The 20,982-nt window shown below is 36.4% G+C and overlaps 1 protein-coding gene across 9 annotated transcripts in view; it reads right to left on the bottom strand.

Annotated features, from left to right (window-relative positions):
• The window catches only part of SLC4A10 (solute carrier family 4 member 10), a 158,125-nt gene that overhangs the window by 102,637 nt on the left and 34,506 nt on the right, over window positions 1–20,982 (bottom strand). For 4 of the 9 annotated variants that reach the window (XR_014853494.1, XM_085066633.1, XM_085066632.1 and 1 more), the window contains exon 1: window positions 20,248–20,687. The exons of 1 other annotated variant lie outside the window; for it this stretch is intronic. Coding sequence is in view for 6 of the 8 variants with exons in the window: in XM_085066633.1 (XP_084922759.1) it covers window positions 20,248–20,328 (81 nt within the window). In the remaining 2 variants the exon portion in view is untranslated. Of the gene's footprint in view, window positions 1–20,247; window positions 20,688–20,982 lie in introns of those variants that run through there. 4 more of the 9 variants (XM_085066635.1, XM_085066639.1, XM_085066637.1 and 1 more) reach the window with 2 other exon arrangements.

The following is a 20,982-nucleotide window of genomic DNA, read 5'->3' on the forward strand; positions in this document are numbered from 1 at the left end:
TATTAATACCTTGCAATAGTTTTACATTGCACATTTTTGACAAAGTTTACATTCTACATAAGAATAAATATACTGGGATTTTTTTTTCTGCCAGCCTAATTTAAGAGCGATGCTGCAGAAGCCAGTGGAATTATATTTCAGTGGAGCTAGAATCAGACTGCAATAAACTTGTCATAAATAATCTAACATTTTCCTCTCCTTTTCATTATATTTGTTAATATCTTATGGTTTTATATAGTCATCACACAATGGTTGATCTAAAATTTATTTCCCTAAAGTAATAAAATACCAGCAAACACACAGTAGAAGAAATAATGTATCTGAGATAGAATAGCAAGAAAAAGCCAAAGCTTTTTACATGAGCTTTTTTTTAAAGCTTTAAACCACAAGCTCATCAGAGACCAGGGCCAAGCAACTCTACTCAGTCCAAGAGTTTTTTAATCTCTTACATTTTCCAAATGAATGCTGGAATGACCTTCACCATACAGCAGCAGCAGCTGCACATATTTCACAGAAAAAAAATCTATTTCAATGCAAGTCTTATAAATACAGTTGTTACTATATTTGTCTCTTCATACTAGAAGTTCAAACACAGTGGCAATTACAGAAAAGCAGACAGCAGAGTCATCTCCTGCATGCTTCACAGTGCAACTGCATGTTGTAACACTGAAATGTGTATTTGAAGTTGAGCAAAATAAAAAGAAATAAACCACCTTCAAATACATTACTTTTTGGTAAGTAGTCACAAAGGAAGAAGGTCACCATGAGTCCCAGAGTATGGATTTTCAACCTTTAGATAAACAATCTGCTTGTCAGAGCATAAAGTGAGACTACAGCTGCTGCCAGGAATTTTAAGTGTACTCTTTAGAAGGAATAAAAAGGCCAATGACTCAAAATCAAAACCAAATGCCTTAAGTGCCCTTTCCACCTACTATTGATAAAGGTCACTACCCAGGATATTCCAAAGCTGTAAAAATGACCTCCTGGAAAGCTTCTCAAAGTGACCCTCTTTAGCTATGATGCAGCCCTAACTACAGTTCATAACATGTTGCAAAGAGGTTGCTCCTTAACCTGCCACCTCCCAGAACTGTGCACTGCTCTTCCCATCTCGGATCAATTTAATTAATGAAAAAATACATCTTTAGAAAAGCTGAGAAGCATCATTTTGTGACAGATGTTTTTGTGTGTTTTTAGTTACAGTGCTTATAAACTGTCTCTACTTTCATCACGTTGTAGATGACTGAGTAGAAAGAAAAAGGAAATTAACTGCTTTCAAAGGAGGATCTGTACAAAGGCACATGACACACCTTGTTAAATATGTATGTGCTAACACAGACACATACTCTTGTAGAACTTCAGTACATTTCTAGATGATGGAATTAGGACATATTCCTCCATCCTCTGGGTGCCAACATAATGTCCAAGTGACAATACATAGATTTGAAGTAATCTATACAGGTATTATATGTATTTGCTACAAGAGGAAAATCAATACATTATTTTAAAAGACACTGTTGCACACATCATAAAAATTACTTGAATACTAGGTAAACATTTACTGAAGATCATCTGTGCTGATCACTACAGTAAATGAAGTAATAATATAACAATTATAATAATAATAAATGCACATTAGGAAACAGGAAATTGTTAGGACAATAGGGAAGTATTAAATAGTTGCAATGAGTATGTCTCACTGTCTTTCCCTTGGCAAGTTTGTTGCTCCACTAGTATGATAGCTGTACCAAATATATTTTGGATAGGCAAGTCAAAATGGATAACAGAAATTTTTAATTTACATGGAAAACTACAATTCTTTTTTCTTGATCCTTCTTTTTATCTAATTTTATCCATACCTGGCTACTTTAATTTTCTGTCCTGGTATTTGTTCAGTGTTTTCAATGAGCTGGATGATTGTTTTCCTTTGAAATACAAGGCAAAAAACAGCTACAAAGAGTATTAATATTACACAATTTTTTCACAGGTTTTAAGCCTCTAAGTCAAATCCTTTCCCTTTTTAATTACTTTCTTACTATACCCACAGCATAAATCATATCAACATACCCATAATGAATGTTTTTTACAGCATTTTTCTTTCTGTAAAATATACAACAGAGCGAACGCCATTTTGATTTTTTACGCACTAGAAATTATGCATATGACACACCTGCTGACTCATAAGGAAAATAACCATGGTATTAATTGCTTCTCCATATAAGCCACTTATTGATGATTAGACAACCTACATAATTCTGAAATGCCATCTGGAACTCGGGAACACCTGTCAGCATAAAACATGAAATACTGCCTCCCTATAAACAACAGAAAGCTGTACTGTTGTGCTGGTTTTGGCTGGGGTAGAGTTAATTTTCTTCACAGTGGCTGGCAGGGGGCTGTGTTTGGATTTGTGCTGAACACAGGGTTGATAACACAGAGATGTTTTGTTATTGCTGAGCAGAGCTCACACTGAGCCAAGGCCTCCTCTGCTCCTTGCAGGGCCAAGCTGGAGAGGGAGATGGGGGTGCCTGGGAGGCTAGGAGGAGACACAACCAGGACAGGTGACCCCAACTGACCAAAGGGACATTCCACACCATATCACATCATGTTCAGCATATAAAGCTGGGGGAAGAAGGAGGAATGGGGGGGACATCTGGACTGCCAGTGTTTGTGTTCCCAAGTCACTGTGACCTGTGATGGGACTTTGCTCTCCTGGAGAAGGCTGAACACCTGCCTGCCCACAGGAAGCAGGGAATTAATTCCTTGTTTTGCTTTGCTTGTAGCTTGTAGCTTTTTGTGGGTAGCTTTTTCTTTCCCTATTAAACTGTCTGTATCTCAACCCATGAGTTCTCTCACTTGTACCATTTTGATTTTCTCCCCCATCCCACTGGTGGGGGAGTGAGCAAGTGGCTACCTGGGGCTTGGCTGCTGGCTAGGGTTAAACCATGACAAATATATCATTATCTCAGTTATTTTATATTGTCAGTAATTATATGTGCTGAAAAGATGGAACTCTAACATTCATTTTGGTTTATACACATTATCATAAAGTTAGTGGTACAAAACTTGTGTATTCACCTTTTAAGGTTATTTTGTCCAGTTCAGCTTAACATTTCATAAAGCTGGCATTACTAAAGATGTGGAAAACTAAATTATTTGAACTCAAGAGCTACCAAGTGCGTATTGGAAATATTTTGCAAAGACAATTACCCTAAATGGCTAAAAAGCTGTTATATGTAGATGGATGTCTCCCTGTTGTAGGAGGAAAATCACTGGTGATCGTCATGTTCAACCTTGTCCTTTAAACTGTCCTTGAGCAGACAGGCTCATGCAAAAGTGATTTAATGCACAATGTGTATGCCCACAATTTAGATGCTACAATTCTTTTCTCTTTCTGAAGACAAGCACAGGGTTTAGAAAAAAAAACCCTTTTTCTTTATATTATAATGTTGAATTGCTTATATTATATATAAGCATATTTACCAATCTTCTGAATTTTATCTTTCTGATGAAATATAATTGCTTTTCCATTCCACTAGCTACATCATACCATCCTTTTACCCTCTATCTACCTATCAAGGAAGACACATCAAAACACATTTATAATGCAATAAGGTCTGTTCCGTAAGGTCTGAAGGATTATTTTTTAAAGTTATCCCTTTAATGGTACTGCTTTTATGGCAGCTTTCTGGAGTAATCACTACTACTTAACATAAAGCACAGCTTTCCTCTGGTCAGCTCTACTCAACACAGTTCAGGCTATGCAACAAAGTAAAAAGCAATTAGTTTTCATCCCAGATTCACATCTTCCCCAGGGCTGCATGTCATATGCATAAAAGGATCCTTCTCTGTCTTCTTTTTTCCTCTTTTCTCTTTTTATAGCAAAAGCCAAGATAATGTTTAGCATGACTCAATAATGAAATGCCATGTTCTGCAGTGCTGCTAAAAATTGCACTAATCAGCACTGGCTTCAAAGAACTGATTTGCTACTGACCTGAGACTGAACACATATTTAATGCAATAATGCAATTCCTGTAACATATAAACATAGATAATCATTTCAGACATTAAGCACATAGTATTGTTATAAATAAAACAAAACATAAGCAGAAAATATACATGAATAAAACAAAGCAGTTTTACAGAGAATTAAGTCTCATTTATGCTTGTAATTCCTGTGCTTATCTGCATTGAAGCACCCTGTGCTTGTTATATATCATTATGCACAATACAGCAGCTGTGAACTGATGCATAAATGAATGCTCACAAAAATATTTCCTTCATATTTGATAAGAAATCTTCATTCTTAGAAAAGCCATTTTAGGTAGGAACAATACATTCCTTCCATTTGCAAGGCAAACATGTTACACTCTTTATCTGCTCTCCATATACCTATCCAACTGAAGACAACATTTCTATTTAAAAAGATTAAATAGAAAGCCAAGGCAGAATAGTAGCTTACCTTGGTGCAGTGGCCAGGTGCCCCACTTTGTCTGTCTAACAGAACAGGGACATGGCGGGTGTGGACAATAGTATACATTACAGAACACAGATCAAACAAAAAAACCTGCCCAATTAGAAGCCTTGATAAACCTGTTAGAGCACTGGATATAACAATGAAATAATGAACTGTAAATTCTTTCTGGATTCTGGTACCCATTTTAAAGCACCTGCAATTAATTGCAACTGAGCTTACCATAGTTTGTATGTCTTGGAGTAAAATTATCAGGATTGCCTACGTGACACAACTACCCTACCAAATCTGAACAAGGCACTTGGTTATTACGTTTCTTTGAATATTTTCAGTCAAGTTCAGAATCTCAAAACTTCTCCCTTTCCTTCTATCCTATTACTTCTGCCAGATTTGCAAGCTAAACTTTATTCAATTGCTAGTTTCAGCCAGACCTCTGAATAAATAAAAGACAATACTTCTTGCTGCTATGAAGATGTAGAAGTAAGCTCACATCTGCATGACTGAAATTTTATCCCTTTTACTTTGTATTTATTTACTACACTGTGAAATACTTAGAAGTTATAGAGGGGAGAATGGCATAGATGGTTATTTTCTCCTCTGTGGTTATTATTCCAATATCTTATGTCATCCTAGTGCAGTCCCATTAGCTGAAATCCTCTTTTCTCACTTCATAGCAATGGCTATGTCAACGACTACAGAGAAGTCCAACAGCAAGAAGATGGATGTGAAGACTTTATCCAAAGCCCAAATGAGATTTAATTTTAGCTTGTCTGGCCTCTCTCTTGGTCCAATGCCAGGTGAGACAGATCCAGGATAACAGCACTATTTAGGTGCAGCTAGAAGCTGAACATGCAGACTTCAGCCCACTATGCAACAGGATATTAGCTGCTGGGCAGCAAATGAGACAAAGTATGTTAATTGCCAGATTCTTAACCAGCAGTAAGATGTATTTGGTTTTAATCTGGATACACTTCCCATCTCAAGGGGTCTGCTTTCAGCCTCATAAATGTTTTCAGATTTCCTTACCTCAAAATAGGGTCAGGGAGAGGAATCATAGAAGGCACTCTTCTTGAAGCAGCTACTCATGTGGAAATAGCAAGTGCAAAGGAAAAAAAGGGTCATGACCAACTTATTAGAACCCATTTTAACAACTACAACACAGGAGAGAGGACTTTTTCTCTTCCTTTACAGACAGCCACAAAAATTATGTAGTTTGGCAACTGCATGTTTTAGATGCAAATATATGCCAACCACAGTTCAAAGCCAACTTTTTTGACATAAGCCAGCATGATCAATAATAAACTAAATCACTCACTCAGAAATACCAATATAATGTTCAGCAATTCTTCTGCTTCTCAAACAACTTTCATTTGTATCTGACAAACACTTTCTACAAACACAATACAAGGATTAATGAAGGCAGCAGGAAGGTTTCTCATTTCTTCAACAGCAGTTTGCCAACACTAGTGATATTGTTGCCCTTCTAGCAGTGGAGGTAGCCTGGCTGAAATAAATCTAACTGAAGTGTTAAAATATCATTTGGCCCTTTTGTCATTCTTTTTCAGGAAAAAATTAACATCCAATACCATACAATTTTCTGTTGCAAGCCCAAAGATTAAATTGGATTCCTTGTGACCCTTCAGAGTTGCCTTCTACATGACCTGTTGTCCCCAAGAAGAGAAAAGAATATTGTGTTTGGTTTGTTTGGCTTTTTTGAAACTGAAACTTGTAAATAACTTCCTTGAATAAAACTGACAAGTCTTTCTGATTAAAACCTATAAATTCAAATGTAGGGTTTAGTCTAAAGAGTTCCCAAATAACCTACATTTTCAGGGAGTAACTTCAGCAGAAAATCCAGAACTGATGACCCAATATTTCTGCTCTCCAAAGATCTAGGTTGATCTATGTGATTTTGTTGTCATGAGTGAATTTTTTATCAAGGCAACTGTAATTGATGTGACTGAAAAACACAGATCTGTATCACCCAGAAATGTTCTGCTACATGCAAATGAACAGCTGCCACCATGAAAATGAAGAGACCTTTGCACTGTCTGTAGAGTCAGAGCATAAGAAAGGAAAAACTCTTCATCTCATAATTAGACAATGACATTCTGATTATCTTTGCTCTTCCTCTTCATCTGTCTCAGGTCATCAGTAAGCCATGGTGACCAGAATGGGTAATGCTAGAGAAAACAGTTAGAAGCCACTCTTAACAAGAAGATTAAAAAAATAAATGAATCCTCCAAGCTAATACTATCTACAATACTACACTATGTGCTATCTGAAAGCTCAGGTGGTTCAGTTAATTCACACAGCCATTAAGAAAAGCAGGAGACAGTGCAGCAGCAGTGGGGACAGAGAAGGAAAAGGCAGAAAATAAATAAGTGAGATAATGAAACTGATAATGTGTTCTGAGAAATAATAGGACAAACACACAGACTTCAAATCACTTGTGCATCATTTCTGCCCAGGCAATGAAACACTGTACTGTAAGGAAAATTTTCATATTGAAGCATCACTCAAAATATGTTGGGGAAAGGAGTATGACAGTGGGCTAGATATGGCTGGATTTGTATAGCTTAAAACTTTAGACAGCACAAATTCAAGATATAGAGGCAGGAATTTGAAATGTGCTGCCAAAGAACGAAAGGTAAATATTAATTAAATAGTGGTTCAGTTGGTTTTCCAACCTCTTGGAGAGCTAAGAATTAAACTTGTGCATATTGCTCATCTGTTGTAATCTGGAAGCTTTAAAATCATCAATTCCATGTAATGGACAACAACATCTGGTTGTCCTCGACTAGCCAAGACACTTGAAAATAAAAACAAGCTAAAAGTTAAAAACAAGTGATATGACTTTAACAGTGTGCTTCATATTGAAATTACAGAATGTAACTTTTGGAAAGGAAAAGAGACAAGTATTGCTACAGAGTAGAAAGTAAGCCTGAACGTGGCATTACATGTTTTGTCAGTGCTTCTACATGAAAATCTTTTATTTTCAGAAAAGACCACTACTATTTTCACTGTAGATTTTCTCATATTGCCACTAAACTGATTTGCAAATGTAGAGAACAGCAAGGAAAGACACAATGATGTCCATCAGACAGAGCTTTGAAGGGTATTTATCTAAATGTCTCCAGTATTCAGTACTTTAGGAAAATGGCAGAAATTACCAGGTATCAAGTTTTACTGGCACATCACAGGTAAGGAAATTTCTGAGATACACATCATTATTTGTATCTCACTATACTGCTCTAAAGTGAAAACAATTACAAGCACAATGACAAAAAATAATATCCAACACATGCCCTTTAAACCCTTCCTTGTCAAGATAACACCATCTCTTTTTATTAAACAATGGATTTTTTTGTGGTGAATGCAAAGAGAAAATTCTTATAATTTCAATGTTATGCCACAAGCTAACATGATGCTAATGATTCTGTGATAAGCCTGGTAAAACTTGTAATAAATAAAAGATTGATCCAATCAATCCAAGCTTATCACAGAATCATTAAAGTTGTAAAAGACCTCCAGGACCATCAAGCCCAACTTTTGACCAAACACCACCATACCCACTAAACTATACACAAAGTTTTTGAACACACATTCATTTTTTTAACACTTCCAGGAATAGTGGCTCCACTATTGCCCTGGGGAGTCTATTTCAGCGTTAAACACTCTTTCAGACTTAGTGCAACAGGATCCTCCTCTTCAGGCACAATCTTAATGCAGGTACTAAACAAATAATAATCTGCTGATCTGTATTTACTCTTACAAGCATTCTTCCTCAGACCTGCAAATTCTGCCTACTTTTTCTTTGACTAGCATTGTTTTGAAATACGTATGTGTATGCATATGCAAAGAAAATTAGTGTCTGTGGGTTCCACTGACATACATGCTGCAAATATATGCATGATGTGCTAGTCAAATAAATTACTTAATTTATAAATATTTCAATAACCTCATCATTTAAAGGACATGTTACAGCTTACAGGAATACAAACAATAAATAGCCATGGGTTAAGGGTACTTAGCAATCAAAGTATAAAAAGATGAACACAACTAGCATATCTGCCAAGTCATTAACAGATTATAATTCACTTTATAGACTACAGAAAGAGTTTTGATGAGAAGCTTCAAAGACTGGGCACTGTAAAAGAAAGTTCACCAGTGATTGTAAGATGAAGAGCAATTGGGAAATCAAAACTGATACTATACTGCCAGTAGAGCAAATACAAGATTCAACCTTGTGGTAAAATCTCTGTCTTGGAAGGGAAAGGAGAAGACAAGTTGCAAAGTTTTTGAAAGGAAGACGAGAAGTTTGTATTTGAGAAGATGAGTAAATAGACCTTAAATAGCAAGTGACGTAGGCAGAGTGATAACAAAGATGATATTAACACCAGTAATCAAGTGAAGCAGAGCTGTAAGTATTAACGTCAACCAGACAGATGAGATCATAACAGTCACAGTGTTGAGGTGAGCCAGACTTCAACCTGATTTATGGCTACATGAACAAACAGGAACTGTCAGCTCTCACATCTGCACAGAGCAAATAGAGCACATCAGGAAAGAAAAGGAAAGAAAATTCAAGAATTATTTCTGACATCATTACATTCAGTTGACCACTGAAGACCAAGCAAATTTTCTCAGCTAAGCAGAGTTTAACCAGGCTGGGGGAAAACCACTAAAAATAAAGCAGTGGTGCTCATAAAGGTCATGCTCATGGCTACATTAGCTGAAGTAAGGTGTGGAGGAGGATGCAAAGGCTGAGGATGGATTCCTGAGAGATCTAAACACACACCTACATACAGAAGGAGAAGGGGGAGAGGAAGACCCACCCAATAAAAAACTGAGTCTGGGAAGAGAAACAATCAACAAGGACAAAATGACAAATGTCTAAGAACAACAAAATTTAGTGAAGACTATAACATAGCATCACAGAGAGATGACAGATGGAGTGGAGGAGAATAAAGGATTAGACTGGAATTCCTCCAGGAAGAAGTCAAGTGGAACATTAGTGACATAAATTTCAGTGCAAAAGACAGAAACCAGAAGTGAGCAGTTCTAGAAAGGCATTGGAAGAAAAGAAATTAAGACAAGTGTACAAAGCATACTAATGGGGGAGTGGGGAGTGGGAGAAGATGAAGGAGGTCAAGGGTTAGGACATTAATCTGGTGAACAGAAACTTCTGAAGCTGAGGATTGGCTTGTATTAGCTTTTTTTTTAATATGAAGAGACTCAGACATATTTCTTGTGTATGAGAAGGAATTCCAGGAGAGAAGCAGCAATAAAAAAGTCAGAAGGTGGATAGGAAGAGGAAAAAATTAATTGGAACAGGTTCAAAGACTACAAAACAAAAACTTAAAAGTCTGTTTCAGTAAACAAGGAGGAAGCTTGAATTTTGACCTTAGTTTGTTAGTTTTAAGAAATTCACATGAAGAGATGGGGGAATAGATAAGCTAAATGGAGAGCTGTATGACTAATAAAAAATACAGAACAGGGAAAACTGCAAGCAAAAATACTCATAACAGATGACAGAAATCCCAGAGATTAAGAAATACAGAAAGTCAGCAGAATCAAAAGATTTTCACCAGAAATACTCAGCAGTATCTCCAAGGCATTGCAGATGGCATTAGGAACTGAGAAAATGGATACTGGGAGTCAGCCAGGACCATGAATTGTCAGAAGGGTTTGGAATGGTATGAGAAGAACAAAAAATGGTGCCTAAAGGGAACTGATAACCTGATAGAAGGAAGTACAGAGGAATAAAGGAAACCAAGACCATCAAGATCAACAAAAGTTTTACAAAGTTTTACAAAGTCCCATTCCGAGAGAGAGAATAAAAATCTTTTAATAGTTCCAATAATTACCACAGAAAAGGAACTTGGATAACAAAGTGTATAGAGAAGACCAAACCAAGCATGTAGCTGATTTGGCACATGGCACAGTTCAAATGAGAAACAGCACCAGGGCAGCTACAGAGTTGGATGGTTATCCATATGGAGCCTGAAGGGTGAGAAATTATGAATGGAAGAAAGCTGAAAGTCAAAATCAGGCAGAGAGATGGGAATAGGTAGTTGTATGCATGCACACCATAAAAACATTAGAAAGACAGGCAGAAGGAAATTCTATTGTTAAATAAATAAATAGATGAATAGGAGCAGGAAGAATTCAGAATGGTACAGAAGCACCAAATTCTTAGACCCCAATTCAGAGCAGATAATGTTGTAGGTAACAGTGTCCACAGAAAGGACCAGAGATGAAACAGTGTTAATAACCAAGGGGAAAAAATCTCTATGGGCTGAAGGAAACAGCAGGAGGCAAGAAGACAACATCTAGGTTCTTTGAGACCAGTAATGTTCCAGAAACATCAACAAAATAAAAAGACCAATAATGGAGGAGATAAGGAGTTTTGCACTCAAAGGAAAAAAAGAAGTTACAGGAATTTCACAAGCTGAGCCAGAGGCAGATGTCATTTAAGGGAAGAAGGAATGGACGTTACACCAAAGTATAATCCAGACATAGATTGATAAAAGACCATGAAAAGCATCAGAAAGCACAGAGATAAACTAGCACCAATAAAGTAATCAAAAATCACAAGAGAAAGGAAACAGCACCATACTAATTGCTGCTCTTTCATATATCCTGAAACTTCTGTTATTTGAAGCTGTTGCACATACACTCTCTGACATCCATTACTTGTTTTAACAAACTACATGGTGATTTCAAATGCTAGTTGATAAGGATGATTTGCCCTGACATACTTATAATAAGAAAGATTTAATCCCCTGAAGCTTATACTGCATGCCAAGTCCATATAAGCAGTACTGGTCAAGGCATTTTATATGTGTACACTCTGTAACTACACTAAAAGTCCATGCCAACATACACTAATAAATCTTTTGTAATGTGGAACTGGACTGATCTGAGTCCTATTCTCACTGGAATTTTAATCACATTTATGGATCGTTTGCCAGAATTGCACACTGACTGCTTAATTCTTCTCAAGATATAGTACACAAAGGAGTAAATAACATCACTGGTCAAGGGTTCTTATGCATCCTTGGGCATACAAATGCCTTGGTTCTTGCAGAGGAATATTAAAGGGTTTTTTTAAGAAGCTTGTTTTGTTACTTTAAGCTTATTTATTCTTTTCAAGCCAAACATTATAGCTAGTATGTGTGATACGTAATTTTACCAATTTTTTTTTTCAAATAGATTTCTGAAAAGAAAGGACTGTAAACAGAATAAGGCCAGCTAATGTATTTTGCATAGGGCTTTTGGTCCCTAAATAAGTGTACAATCAGATCTGCTATATATGGGGAGCACAGATTTCAGCTAACACATTAAATCTCTAGGAATTAATTGGTTTGAGAAAAAAAAAGGGGGGGGAAGTGAATTGAAATCCACTCCTGTCACTCTGATATGCTATTATTGTCACAAATATGTACACTTAAAAAACAAAGAGGTGCTGACACTTAGAAAAGGATTAAGAGTTATGTGGAATAATTTTTTTTTCCTTGAAACATTAATGCTCTAGGATAATTTCACCTGCTGATATAAATATGGCAGAATACAAACCTCTAGAAAATAGGTTTGTAACCCATCAGGATTACAAATCCGTTTACAAGTGGTAGAATTCTCAATAGACTGGAACATAACACACAAAGATGTTACTCTTCAAAAGGTATATGAAATCCTACGTTAGCTTGCACCTTGCACAGCTCCTCTGTAGTCAGTGGGAGCTAGATGAGATTCCAGATAAAAATTATCTTGAAATATAGCATTGCCATGGACTGCAACAGAACATTTTAAACAGTGCATATCACAAGAGCTTTCCTCTGCTTAGAAACAGAATGAGCATATTTTAAACTGGCACAGTGCATAGAAAAATTCAGTGAGAGACAAGAAGCAACAACAGGAACTCAGAAGAACAGAACAGGAATCTCCCTTGAATCTTTGTCTGTCCTTCAAACAAAGAAGGCCCAAAGCTTTCATAAGACCACTAAAGACTGAAACTGCATCTCCCTGTACATTCTACATTTAAACTGATGGATTTTTTTGTAGAGGCAAGAAAGAAAAGAGAACCAGAAAAAGCAAATGTCCCTGCTTCTCCCTTTAGCAGTGGATTTGACTTGCACAGGACACTCTGGAAGCCTGATCACCCAACCTCACAAGCAAGTTTAGCTTAACTATCACTCTGTTTACTATTTATCTGCTAAAAATACTGGGGTGAGGGAAGGGGAAGTAGGAAGAAACTACTAATTAATTACTAAGTAAAAGATAAGAAATATCTCTTTTTCAACAGCAAAGGATCAAGTCAATAGATCTTGTGCTTAGTTCCATTAACAGATACTACTATGATTCCCTTGGGAATTTTATTCACGATTATTCTCATTCTTGTTCATATTCCATCATCCTGAATCACAAAAGTAATGCTTATGGCATATTATGGCAAAGTATTAGCAAAGATGTGATGGCATTTTAATCTGTGTATATGAAAAACTGAAATTTTGTTTAATACTATTACCTTGTATTTGTATGTGTCTTGTTTTAAACACTTTCTGACTGTTCCCACTTGCTCAGTTTTCTTCTTACTCTTATGCTGATTTATATTTATAGCTAGCCTAGAAGCAGTATCAAATTTGCATATCATTCCAACAGAATATATTTTAATCAACAAAAGCCCATTTAAAATCCCAAATTCCACAGGTGAAACACTGAATATGCTGTATAACATCCTTATTTGAAATCCCTTTTATACATTTGAACTGGAAACCTGCTGTTTTCTGAGAACTGTGGTGTTGTTGTATGATGTTCTGCTAGATCAGTGTACATGCCTGTCCCAAATGGTAGACTGCAAACAAAGAGAGGAAGATATTTGGTGATCAACATGCTGGGAAGGCAGGAACATCCATTATGGGAACAGCATCAGCTCCAAGGCTTAACCAATTTACTTTATAGGATCCCTGCTGCCCAGCTCTTTATAGAAGAAGCTGCCAAAAGTGTCCAAAGCAAGAGTCTGAATCTTGTTTTCTATGACTTGAATAAATTGAATACAAGGTTCTTCAGTTCACCTGGAAGAGAAAGGTGCAATTCTTTACATTCCCACATTAAATTAGAGAACTGCAGGTGTGTACAGAGTAACCAAGCAAAGACAGGAAAATTAAAAGGAAATTAAACTAGAAATTGATAATGACACTTTTATGAACATGAAAGAAGGCCCATGAGGGAAATAAAGTCTAAGCAATTACCAGCAAAATTTGTTTATAGCTGATGATACAGACGTTACTTAAAATGTATATTTAATCCTTGTCTCTGCAATTGCAAATGTTACTAAAAAGGAAACAAGAGTTCTTATCTGCTGAAGCAGGCAAGGAAAGGACTCAGAGCATGTCTCACTTCTGTGTTGAGGTTGCTGTTACTGTAGATGTTCAGGACACAAGACAGTGCTAGTAACTACTTTTGACAGCACAAATTACATCTTTCACTGACATCCAGCAAATACGCATGTTTGCATTAGAAGTTAAATGGCTGAGAAATTTCAGCACATCTGCACCCTACAAACTAGAAAATCACTCAGGAAAGAGGAGGAGGGGAGCAGAAGGCAGACTGGGCAATAACAAAACCCAGTGAGTCACTGTGAGACACTCACTAAGCAGAATGAGAAATTCACTCATGATTACGTGCAGAAGGACTGGTGACAGTACACTGAGATCCAGCAGAGGATCCAGCCTGCCAAAGGCAACAAGGCAACCAAGCTCCCAGACAAAGAGCTCTTCAGCTCCTTCTGGAAGAAAAGAACACCAACGCAGCTTTTCATTTTTGTATCTTTCACATTTCGTATGTCAGGTAAACTTCACTGGCAGCATCCAGCCACTGCCATTAAATCCTGGGCCCTGGTAATCCAAGATGTATATTTGACATGTATTAGCACCACTACCTCAACTGATGTTCTAAAGATAAGATCAAGTCACAGTTATCAGTCTGAGCTTCATCCTTAGTAGTACTCAGAGCTAGGCCTAGACTTGTCATTGCTGGAATCTAAGCATCCACCAATAATCTTCAGGAGCATATAAAACACAGTGAAAAACCACTGTATTACTATCACTGTTATGAAATTATCATTTTGTATTTTTCATATGTATGACATTTTTCTATTGACTATTCATTGTACTCAATGTTACATGGCAAACAACACTGAGGTAACACCAACCAGTCTCAACTTTCTTATATACTAACAGCTATTGGATCTTAAATTACAAGTTCTGATGTGTACAACCACTGTTCAAGACACATACTTGTATGAAGTCTAAAATTCTGTACTCACCAAAATGGACTAGGAAAGTTAGAAAACAATGGGAAGGAAAAAAGGGAAAGAGAAGGATTGTTATTTTTCCAGTTTAAAGTACTTCAGATAACCTTAGCAGGAAAAAAGAAAATGAACACTAAAATATCTTTCAAAAATTAACTAAAGTCAGACATCAGCTGGTATAACTGACCTGCATGGTAAATTCTCAGACAGAAACTCAGGCAGAACATAGTACAAGTCCTCACATCATAAGCTTGACATCAGTTCTCCACAATGCCAATTCCTGTCTCCAAAACAGACTCCACACCTGATTGGTCTTGCTTAGCTGGATCTCCCCAAATCAATATAAGGACAAGGTATTTCTCTCCTGTTCCACTTGCAGGATAAACATAAACATGGCATTGCCTTTCCCAGAAAGTTCTACTCACGGGATTGCGACATAAAACTGATATTGCTTTTGTTAGAATACTTTTAATTGCATTAAATGTGGATACAAACCATATGGGTATGATTCCTTGCATGTATTTTAATGACTCTGCGTGCCTGCATAAAATCTTTAATAAAGAGAATTTAAACAACTGAACTCATTGTGATATCAGGAGAGAAATGGATGGATCTTAAATCACTGAAGGCTATATACATTTTTGTTTCATTTAAGCAGCCTGGGAGAACAGAGGGAAGCTATTATAAAAATGAGAAAAACTTTACTGTACCTCACCACTCCCTCATGTCACTTAATGCCTGTTTTACATCTTCGTTCAATACATCAAACTGAATATTTTTCATCAGTTGATGGTTGCTGCAACACTTGAGAACATTTGAGAACTCTGAACTCACTTTGAATTGCAAGAAAAACTATAAATTAACAAATCATTTTTGTCAAGTTGACTGAAAACACAACTCTTGAATCCCTGGAGTTCATGTTCCATTTCGTTTACTTTTTTGGGCTTTTTTTTTTCATTAATTAGTGATTTCATACTAGATAATATCCTTTTGTTCAGTTACCTTAAAATTTGGTTTGCTCAAAATATTACTCTAGCCTTCTCCTTTAGGATTTATTTTCTGCTTATATCAATTAGTATTGGCGGATGTAGATTCCACATAAGACATTCCAAAACAACAGGAGGTTTCATCACTATAACAACTGCTATGCATTAAGCAAAGCTATTTTCAAAGCTTTTCTTCTCCATAAGATTATCAACAAACATTAGTATTTATAATTTTCTGTGCATTCAGTCCTCATTTTTCAAGGATTTCTGTGCAAATTTTTCCACAATTAATTGACTAGTTAACAGACAACCCAAATTTCCTTACCAGATAATGTGATTCTGCCCTTCTACTCAGCCCTGCTGAGACAACTGGAGAGCTCTGTCCAGGTCTGGATTCCCTTCTTACACGAGCACAATGGACATAATGAAGCAAGCTCAGTAAAGGGCCAAAAGGCCATAGATGGAGAGGCTGAGGGTGCTGGGACTGTTTCAGCCCAAAAAGAGAAGGCTCAGAGGTGTCTGATGGGAACATACAACTCCCTCACTTGGTGGCAATGTAGAGAAGACTTAATCCAACTCTTAGTGGTGCCCAGCAACAGGGTAAGAGCAAATGGATACAAATAAAAAATGAGAAGTATCAAACATGAGAAAAAACTTGGTCCCCCTAATAACAAGGGAAGAGCAGCATTTCCCCACTTCATCATTAGCCACACCTTGTAATCTCCTACTGGTACAGACATTGTTGAAGTGATTCAGGAAAATGCTTTTAGGGTCACACTGAAAACAGTATGGCAAGCAGTACATGGTTTACTCTGTGGTTTATATTGATTTCACTAATGAAGCAATCTTTTGGAATTTAACAGAATTATGGAGCAGCTTCAGCTTAAGTTATAATGACAGCAAAGCCACTGACCACAGTAGTGTAACAGCACTCATGTTAATGGGGTTTTTTAATTAATAACATTTATTGAAAAGTTAAATAAGGCAAAATAAATACGGTGTTGCAAGGAAACAAGAAACAACATGAATAAGTCATATTATTTATGAGGCTTATTACAGAATGGGAGGGTGAGAAGAGAAGCATAGGGTGGAGAGAGAGAGAGAGAGAGAGAGAGAGAGAGAAAATGAACTGACATAATTTCTTCTCTCAAAAATGCCACTCTAAGTAATGTATAACCATTGTCTTTTACTGTATTAATATGCTTAACTTCCCTACTACTTCCTCTCATGTGGTTCCACCTCTACAGGAATTTTTGGTGCCTAATTATGATTCTATTCTAATTTTCTTAATGGATTATCATGGTACTATTGTGATTTATTCACATTTTCAGACTGCATCTCAGCAAAACTCCTTCAAATAATCTTTATTCAGAATGATCATGTGATGATATTCCTGGAATACTAAATAGAGTAGAACATTCTTGGAAAACCCATCATGTAGCTATGTATTTTGTGACCATGCAGTTAGCTATTACAAATTTATGCTATGTTACTTTATGTTTTAAACCTTTCTGATATGCTTATACTAAGCCTTCCCTAATTCTGGTCATTAGGGCCAATGATTTGATGTATGAATTAAAATATTTATTGAGAAGAATTTGACCAAAGAAGAGGGTCATGTCTCAGGAAGGAGACTTATGTACACCAGAAAGACTCGAATTCCTTCAAGTCACTCTGAAAGTACATTTTGCTTCAAGTGTTCTGCAAATGTTTGGTCATGATCTCCCATTTGTCACAGCATTGCCATTTCCTTAAAAGCTGGCACTACAACATACCAAAAAAAGTCAGTATTGTGGAATCACAACAGCAATCAGTAACAAGTAAAAGCACTCCAAGTGTGTATGTGCATGAGTGAGAGCATTCTTGTTTAGAATTGGTAAATGACACAAATATTTGGCTCCTTGCCCAACTGTTCCAAAAATAGTGCTTCTCTACAAGATCTTTATCAGAGAGTGCTGTAAATTTCAGTGTTTAAAGATAAGGAAACGCATACTCATGGATGTTATGCTCAGTCAAGGGGAAAAAATTCTTTAGTTAGAGAGATCCTTCCTTACACAGCATTCCTTAAACACTGACAGTAGCAATCAACATGAAGAGAGATGATACCGTTTTAAAGAAGGCACAAAAACGTCTTCCTGTTGATACTAACACAGTGCCCTGGATTCAGTGACTCGAAACTTGGGCAGTATGTCCAAATATCAGCAAGACTCTTTCAAACCTGTCTTTTTAGGGGACTGGGGGTAGGAGTTAAACAAGCAAAATAGTTTGTAGCTTTAAGTTTTCAGATCACTTCAGCCCAATTCCCTGCTCTTGCGTCTAACTCTACCTTGCTGCAATTTTTTCTCTTACAAAATAACATTACTTCCTTAACACATTCTTTTGGGGTATTACTCTCTAGCCCCACCAAATGAACAAGGGGCTATAATGGGACTATGTCCTTGGAGTGACAAAACATATTCAAACTCGCAATAGTCAGTAACAGTTTTGCTTCAAAATGGAATGACCTACACATGACCTCAATGATACAATCCAAAGCCATCCACAGAATGCAGTTTGCAGAATTAGTATAAGTGATGAAAGAGAGTCCACGATAAGCACAACCTACTGCTGTAGCTTCCAGATGCAAAATTCCATGGAGATCTAATTATTTCAAATGAGCAAAGAAGGAACAACTTCAAAATAAAGATTTTAAACTGAATAAGGAAAACAAAGAAGCTGGGGGAGGGTTGGTCCTAATAGAAGGTCCATAAATACTCTGCAAAGCACCAAAATACCACGAAACCAATACTTTCAGGAATTTCATTCCAATGCCAAGAAACAGAATGTACTCATTGTGACTAATACATTAAAATACTGAAAATAAATTCTAACAGATTAAAAGGATCTTGTAGCAAGTGAGAGGTATAGTTAAATCATGCCAAACTTAATCAAGCTTAAAAGCAGGGCAGTCTTTGCCCATTATTAATAAGAATGTAAGATGGATAAAGCAGACTGGGAAGCTGGAATTTATACTCAGTACAAGTAATACAATATTTTCTACAACTATGTTTTTAATTAAAAATTAAAAGACAGACATTTTTACTGAAGCAACTTGCTGCATGTTCTTAAGTTTGATTTTCTGTTGTCTCCCACTCATATATGGTTCCAGCAAAATGTTATTAAATGAGGTGAAACCAGAATATAGATCTAAATGCAAAATCAAATCCATGATTTACATGTTTGCATTTCTAGGTGGATATATGAAAATATTTTTAAATCTTGATCACTTAATCCTGTGCTTTGGGGTCAGAAAACCCTGCCAATCTGCTGTCCAGTTATACGTGAAAATTGTTGTTCCACAAGGGTAAAACAAGTGACAGAAAAAATGCACACTACTTTCAGGCTTCAGCTGAGCTTTTAAAACACATGGTCAAACACGTTGCCATGGAAATGTTCTGCAAATATATGTAGGATTTCTTAAGATGGAGCTGAGTATCTCTTTTTAAAATAAATTTCTCCAACAATTTTAAATAAAATTGCTCTCTGATGTATTCAAGAGAATGCATCAGCCATTATCTCACATTTGTAACACCTAAAGTGGTAACAGTATCTCCAAATTCATTTTGTGGTCCATACATGAAATTAGGCCACTATCTTCCTATGCAAAATACCCATATACTTGTTTTCTTTTAGGTACTCTGACTTTCCTCTACAGCATCACAACACATCAGCAGATCTACAAGTATTAGTCTTGCAATAAAGTTGTCAGCAGGTCCAAAATAAAATGAGACATGCTTCAGTAAAATTAATTTGGTTTTTAACAACATTCTAAATTTTTAAAATAATAAAAATTTAAAATTTAAAAACCCATTATTATTAGTACGTGTCACTGAGTGTAATAATTAAAAAGAGGAGTGTTATCTTGCCAAACTTTCACTGTTATGTTCTGTGAGCTATTTTTAAAACTGATTTGAAATGAAGCAAAAAGAAAAAGAATCTACTGCTGCAAAATGAAGCAAGATCTGTGCCTGCAGAATAGCTCCGTCCTGTTACACAATGTGATACGTTGTTTTAAATAACCTGCTGCTGTAGGTAAACAGTTGCCCTATACTGCATTTCATATGGCAAACAAACACAATCACAATAGCTTTTGTGTGTCATGTAAAGATAAAGCAAAATAAAAATGCAATACAATCCTGTCATGTTACTTTACAGCAAAGGCATAACCTTTCACCATTAATTAGTTAAAAGAAAACACATTCACAATAAAACAGGTTTAATCTATATATAGAATAACCTTACATTGTTCAAATAAAAATTAACAACACATTAGAATTCCAAGATATACGTTGCTCTGCTTATGTAAACAGTCTACCCTATAAATCCTGTAGCAAATCCAACACGAAGCAATTACACAGACAAAGAGATTGCAAATGACCTAAAACTGTAAAACAAACCCTGGGTTAGAAATATTAGTATAAACTATGAGGTCATACCTGATGGCTTAGGGACTGTAATGTCTCACCGGTTCCGAGCTGCATGACCTTTCTATTTCCAGAGACCCCCAAAAATTGCATTTCCTGTCTTATCAAAGTACATCACAGACCTATCTATCTTTCAAAATCTTCTGGGCTAGTGAAGAAAGCATTAACAGCCATTCTGTCCATCAGTAAGTGCTGGAGTCATTACCCTCAAGATATCAGATCTTAAATATAGTTTCCTCCGTGCGATTACAGACATCCAGTAGTCAAGGAGGCTGACACAGCTATATCACTGATGCTGCTAATGCCATCTGAAAACAGTAAGCTTACTGCTTAAAGCAATCCTGCATCGTCCAAACAGAACAAGCCACATCCTTCAACTCCTCACTTGCGTTTTTTATAAAAGCTAGCACTGCCATTACAGATTTTGTTTTCATCTCTGGTCAGCTAAAGGAGAAATTAGATATTATGCAACCAGCTTTGCATTAACGAAAGAAAAACGGCAGATGAAGTGACATATCGAGGTTATCAAATTTTGCTTGCATGACCACTCCTCAGCAAGCACTGTCACCATTCACGAGAAGCATCACAATCTGATCTAAAGGAAAATCACCAGAAATAAATTATAAACAAATCACAGGCAGCAAGGTATTTTAATACCTCTGTGATAGCAAAACAGCTATTTTTATGCAGCCTTATGAATCCTAGTCCCTATTAAATTAAGAACATTGCTTGCCTAGTATTTTAGTG

This window comes from Lichenostomus cassidix, chromosome 7 (genome assembly GCF_008360975.1).
Source record: "Lichenostomus cassidix isolate B80296 chromosome 7, HeHo_3.0, whole genome shotgun sequence".
Taxonomy (NCBI): Eukaryota; Metazoa; Chordata; class Aves; order Passeriformes; family Meliphagidae; genus Lichenostomus; species Lichenostomus cassidix.